General features: G+C 34.8%; 1 protein-coding gene across 1 annotated transcript; it reads right to left on the reverse strand.

Moving 5' to 3' along the window:
• Positions 1 to 1,740: 1,740 nt before the first annotated feature.
• Positions 1,741 to 5,349, reverse strand: LOC131637039 (uncharacterized). Its single transcript, XM_058907604.1, has 5 exons — positions 5,196 to 5,349; positions 4,278 to 4,739; positions 2,994 to 4,185; positions 2,740 to 2,886; positions 1,741 to 2,592 (listed from the first exon to the last, which is right to left on the reverse strand). The coding sequence occupies exons 2-5, from the start codon at positions 4,326 to 4,328 to the stop codon at positions 2,006 to 2,008; spliced, it is 1,977 nt and encodes a 658-aa protein (XP_058763587.1). The 5' UTR covers positions 4,329 to 4,739; positions 5,196 to 5,349; the 3' UTR covers positions 1,741 to 2,005.
• Between the last annotated feature and the right edge of the window lie 218 nt (positions 5,350 to 5,567).

Genomic DNA, 5,567 nt, shown 5'->3' on the forward strand with positions numbered 1-5,567 from the left:
ATAAACTAATAAGATGAAACTAATTTTTGATAGATATGTCACACATAATCATACATTCACATATTTCAAAAATCAATTACAAATTTAATACAACAATATCGATAGTATATATAATAACACAACATTTCATGTCAACTTTCATTTAAGAATGATTTTAACAAATTAAAGAATTACATTAAAACAAGTTAAACTAATTCAAACCAAAACCACTAGCGGTTTTGGACGGTTCAATCCGATTTTTCTGATTCTACTCCAATTTTGACCCACTAGCAGTTTTGAAAGGTTGACCCAACCAGATTCTTCTACGGTTCACGATCCAACTGGTTGAATCGGCCTGTTCGGTCCAATTTTTAAAACATTGGTAACAATATCCAACTAATAAAATTATTATTGAAGTCCTTGATAATTCAAATGCATTGTGGAAGCTTTTGAGACCGTTTTGTGGAAAGCAGCTTATTTGAAAAGCGCTTCTGAAAATCTGGAAATTCAAAGTTGCATTGTGGATATTGATTACCCAATTTGGGGAAATCGATTTCCTGAAGCTTTTTCAATTTTCTGGTATGGAAATCGATACCCAGTTTGGAGAAATCGATTTCCTACACGATATTTTGAAATTTTAGTTGCTTTATAGGTCTGTTTGATTCCAAGTTGTATTGTTTAGTATCCTACAAATACCCTCATGTAATATGATCAAAGCTAATGCCATTTTTAAAATAATTTTCCTCAATTGCTCTCTCTACCTCAATATCTCATATTTCGTTATCTTTTCAAATTCTCTATTTTCTCCATTGATTCACCTACAAACTTTAAGCTTGTTCCAACAATTATATTATTTGATTTATTGAGGTAACATTATATAACTAAATTTAAAAGTATTTGAGTGTTGACCTTAAAATAATTAATCACACTTCTGAATCATTGCTCCTCTCCTCCCAATTATTTTACATGTGAACATGAATCTAAATAAATTGTTAAAACACTCATTTTAAAATTTATTCTCGTCAAAACATGGAACTCGCATTTATTTGTTTAGAAAAATAAATAAATATTAAAGTGAATATAAAAAAATAGTGTTATTAACCAAAATAAGGTTGACTCTATTGTCCAATTACTTTTTATGGAAGGAATACGCGTGCCAAGTGGCAACCCACTCACCGCAATCCATACAGAATCAAATTTGCGGTTGATAAGCTCTGTTCCACCTTTTTACACTATATTTTATTTTATATCACAAAATGCAAATTTATAGAAAATTGAGAAAGCAAGGATTACTAAAACCATTTTGTGGAGTTTTTCTACTCGAAAGCATACAAGATATCCAGTTTATATTTAAAAAAATTAGTATAATTAGAGGTCTTAAATTCGAAACCAGTTTTGAATTTAAAATCAGCCTTGAATACACAGCAGCGTTATTTCTTGAAAGAGAAATTTGTCGTCAATCATAGTATTTTCCAATTTGAATGATTAATCTATGCGGATCGCAAAGAATAACCCGGTTATAAAAAAACTAAGTAACATTTTAACTTGAGTAGGTCAATCAAGCAGATGAATTTGGCTGACGTTTTTTCTAAAAAAATATGTTATGAGCAATGTATTTTAGCAAAGAAACCCAAAAAGAACATTAAAATTCTAAAGAGAGAGTTTTATTCATTTAATCAGGCCTGCTGAGTTAGTTTTCCCCATTTGCGCACAGAAAATAAATGATTTATAGAACTAGAAACCAGCTATCACTTCAGAAAATAAACAAAAATCACAAATGCAACTAATAAGTAATCACCACAAATTGACAATGATGTTTCAAACAACTTAATTAACACAAAAACAATAACGAAATAGAAAGTACTGAAGCATAAAGCCACTTATTGAGGAACTAAGTACAACCCACAATCAAAGGGTTGACAAAATGACTGAAACAAAACATGAAATAAATTCGAAAAACCAATGTAAATAGACTCATACTGAAACAGATGGCAGTGAGCGAATCAACTTGCAATGCAATAACCTCTTAGAAAGCTCCAAGAGTTCCCTCGCTGCGACTCTTGCGCATGAAGTTTCGTGACTTCAAGCTCAACGCTTTGTCAAAAGAATCCAAATGATGGCGACTTTGGGATGATGGTTTTGTTCCCATTGGTGGGAGGTGGCCCTGCTTTCCTTTGGAATGTTTTGGCGAGGACCCGGAGGATGGCCTCCGAGTAGATGATGGCACCTTCCTTGTAGTTTTGCGATCCACTCTAAGACCGCGATCAAACTGTTGTGAGCTCATTCCTAGTCGAACTGCACGATCTGCACTGTCCTTCAAACCGTTAGCTTTGAAGGGCTGCCGATTGTAGTAGACAAGATGAGGAAGAAGGCCTTGCAGGTATTTCTTAATCTGTTCATCTCCGACGTTTTTCTGGCAAGGGTTCCCTTCCAAGTTGATAGCTAGCAAAGAGTTATAGTTGGCTGCAAGTTGTCCAAGACATTTAGCGGTTGAAATCTTGTTAAAGCGGAGATCCAAGATACTTATTTTCAATAGGCGGTGCAAACCCTCAACTTCACCGATCTTGTTTCCAGCCAGGTACAGCTCCTTTAGAGAAGAACAAGATGCCAGACCTTCGCAAAGGAGGAAAAGATTAGCCGAAAGAAAGAAAACACGTTGAAGGAATATCACAAATTAACAATTCAATGTCAATAGATATCGGTATAAAAAATTATACCACACAGACTAAACTTGAGATGTAGTTTAAGAATTTCTTTTACCATGTCCAATTCTTAGTATACGGTTGTAGCTGAGGTCTAGGACACGAAGCCGAGTAAGTTCACGTAAGCCCTCTATAGTGGAGATATTGTTTTTTGACAAGTTCAAAGTGTGAAGTCCTCGAGGAAGCGCACCAGCAGTTATCTTTACTGAAATCGAGAATTCAAAAGAAATAAGGTAAATGAAGTAAGTATCATGCCGAAGTTAAAGATTGTCACAAGTCAAAAGGAATGAATAAATAAAGCAAACTACTCACCGATCCCGTTTCCAGATAAATTGAGCACCTTCAAACTCACAAATGCACTCAAAAAGGGGATCGCAACCAACCCATGATTTGCCAGCTGAGCTGCAGAGGCATTGGCAGTTAAAGACGAAATATATCTTTTAGCAGCTTCCATTCCTGGGGAGATCTTATGGTCCACAACAGGAGTAGCGGCAATTGCGGTGTTAACATCAACTATAAGATCAACAGGTTCAGGCAATTCGGCTATATCCTCTAGAGGTGGTGCACATTGCTGCAGACCGATTACCCAATCCTCAATCCGCTTAACTTTAAAATCCTTGTTAGGAAATTCAGCCGAGGAATCTCCTTGAAAGGGTTCAACATCACTTATATCGTCTGTAATTGGCATTATCCGGTCCTTTGGTAAGTGAGAAAGCAGATGAGAATCAAAACTATCCTCAAAGTATCTGTCCATACGAAAATCTTCAGTTTTTTTCATGCTACATTCTTTTCCTTTCCTTATTTGATCAGAAGACACATTGTTCCTCAGGCCTAAAGCACAAAGATCGTCCGAAGATCTTGACATTGATGATGCATGTTTAAAAACACAAACACTTCCAGATGAAAGCGTAGGAGCTTTGAAATTGGGTAAGGAATGCGACTTCCTTAAAGTTGGTGAACTGGGACCAGAAGTATTTTCAGCAGAATCGCCAGCAAGATCGCCAGATAATGGAGTATCAGAAATTTCATGAGCATCCATATCCAAATGTGTCGGATCTCCAACTGAAAAACCTGAGCCATCATTGTCACGACCAGGAATAACTTGAAACTCAGAGTTTGAATTTGTTTTAAATTCATCACTAGGGCTGCCACTTGAATTTGGTGAGTCATTGAGGCTTTTGGAAAACTCCAGAACTTGATCACCCTCAGTTATGACTTGGCAAAGCACACTCTCCGACTGACTTTTCCTAAGACGCTCAGTTTGGCGAACTTTTCCGTCAAATTCAACGCAAAACTTCTTATTGAGATCCTCTAACTTACCAACGTGCTCAACTGAATCCTGGTTGAGAATATCATTCTCGGCGACATTCATTAGCTTACTTGATTGCTGTTTTGACAGTAATGAACCTAAGTTTGTAGGGGTAGACGGATCTTTCCTGACTGGAATTTTGGAACTATCTCGCAAAACTCTTGCCATTGTTTCAGTAGAAGGTTGAGTTATTTTCTGATCAAAAGAAAAAAGCTTATTCAAGTCAATAATTCATTCAATACAAACTAAGTTATACAAATTCTATACTGAAATGCATTTCTTCATACCTTTGTCTTGTTGCCTTGGACATTAACATGAAAACAAGAAAATTTAAACATCGCTGCAACGATGTTGAAAGCTACACCTAAACATAAAACTTCTTTTAAGGCAGAAAAACCACTGCCAACAATAATCTATACTGTTCATCAGTTTTCCAGAAAGCCTAATAAAAAAAAACCTTAAATACACTGCTATTGTTCAAAACTAGAGAGGCCTTCTGAGGGACAAATCAAAAGCCACCCTTAGCCATAATCAACGGACAAACCAACCGAAACACGGCACAATCTCCATATATCTGATGCCTTTGTTCTACGTAAAACGTAAAGCCAGATCACTCCTCCTTCATCACCCCACACCCTCTTAGAGGTGCGAGAATTGTTCGAATCTGTTATAGCGGCCAGAGTGAAATAAATTCTTTTTCAACTAGAACAATCCAGAGACAGAAGCAAATCCGCATAAAAGTCGCAAACCTATCGAATAAAACAGAATCAGATTATCAATGGTTGATCTGATATAGTAAAACACAAAAACAGAATCAATCAACCAAACATACACAGATAAAAACAAACTCCATCTTCACAAATTTAAGATTTCTCCAGTTTTGATATTCTTGATATTCTGAAAATTCTATCTAACAACACAAACTCAAAAATTTAAGAAAAATTAACCCTCCTCACAAAAATACAAAAACAAAATTAAGAAAATAGACCTGAAATTTAACCATATCAATTAATTTAAACAGAAAAATATAACCAAAATCGCATCTATGAATCCAACAACAACAACAACAAAAAAAAACAAAGGTACGATGTATTATTTAAAAATCCTGGGAATTTGACATATGAATGCAAAACAAAGGTACAATAATAAAATAAAATATATAAAAATGCAAAGAAAATAGTATAATAATAATTAATAAAACTTACAGAAGAAATTGAAGAGAAAAGAGGAGAAAGTTAGGGAAGAAAGAAAGGACACTGTTGTATCAAGACGCAGCCTCTTCTTTCTTTCTCAACCCTGCAATGCTACGCAATATCAACAAACTATTTTTTATCTTCAATTTTCTATATATATAATAAATAAATGATTAATTATTAATTAATAAAAATAATAATAGGTTTCAAATGAAAGGTGTGTTGAGTGCCACACAATCACTAGGTTTAACCCTGATTGGTGATACTAGGAGTAATTATTTGACATTAAAAACGCTTTTATAACAAATATCAGCCTAAAATTGTGGGCCTTTTTAATTTTTGGAAATTAAAAACATGCGCCTAAAACTATGTTTGGATTAATGG

Source organism: Vicia villosa, unplaced genomic scaffold, assembly GCF_029867415.1.
Source record: "Vicia villosa cultivar HV-30 ecotype Madison, WI unplaced genomic scaffold, Vvil1.0 ctg.001897F_1_1_1, whole genome shotgun sequence".
In the NCBI taxonomy this organism is placed as follows: domain Eukaryota; kingdom Viridiplantae; phylum Streptophyta; class Magnoliopsida; order Fabales; family Fabaceae; genus Vicia; species Vicia villosa.

Bases quoted from the DNA above. Each gene is read 5' to 3' on its own strand.
- LOC131637039 (XM_058907604.1), bottom strand. From the start codon at position 4,328: ATGTTTAAATTTTCTTGTTTTCATGTTAATGTCCAAGGCAACAAGACA. The intron at 4,186-4,277 runs GTATGAAGAAAT...TCTTTTGATCAG, and splicing joins TCCAAGGCAACAAGACAAAG to AAAATAACTCAACCTTCTAC. The intron at 2,593-2,739 runs GTAAAAGAAATT...TCCTTTGCGAAG, and splicing joins TATACTAAGAATTGGACATG to GTCTGGCATCTTGTTCTTCT.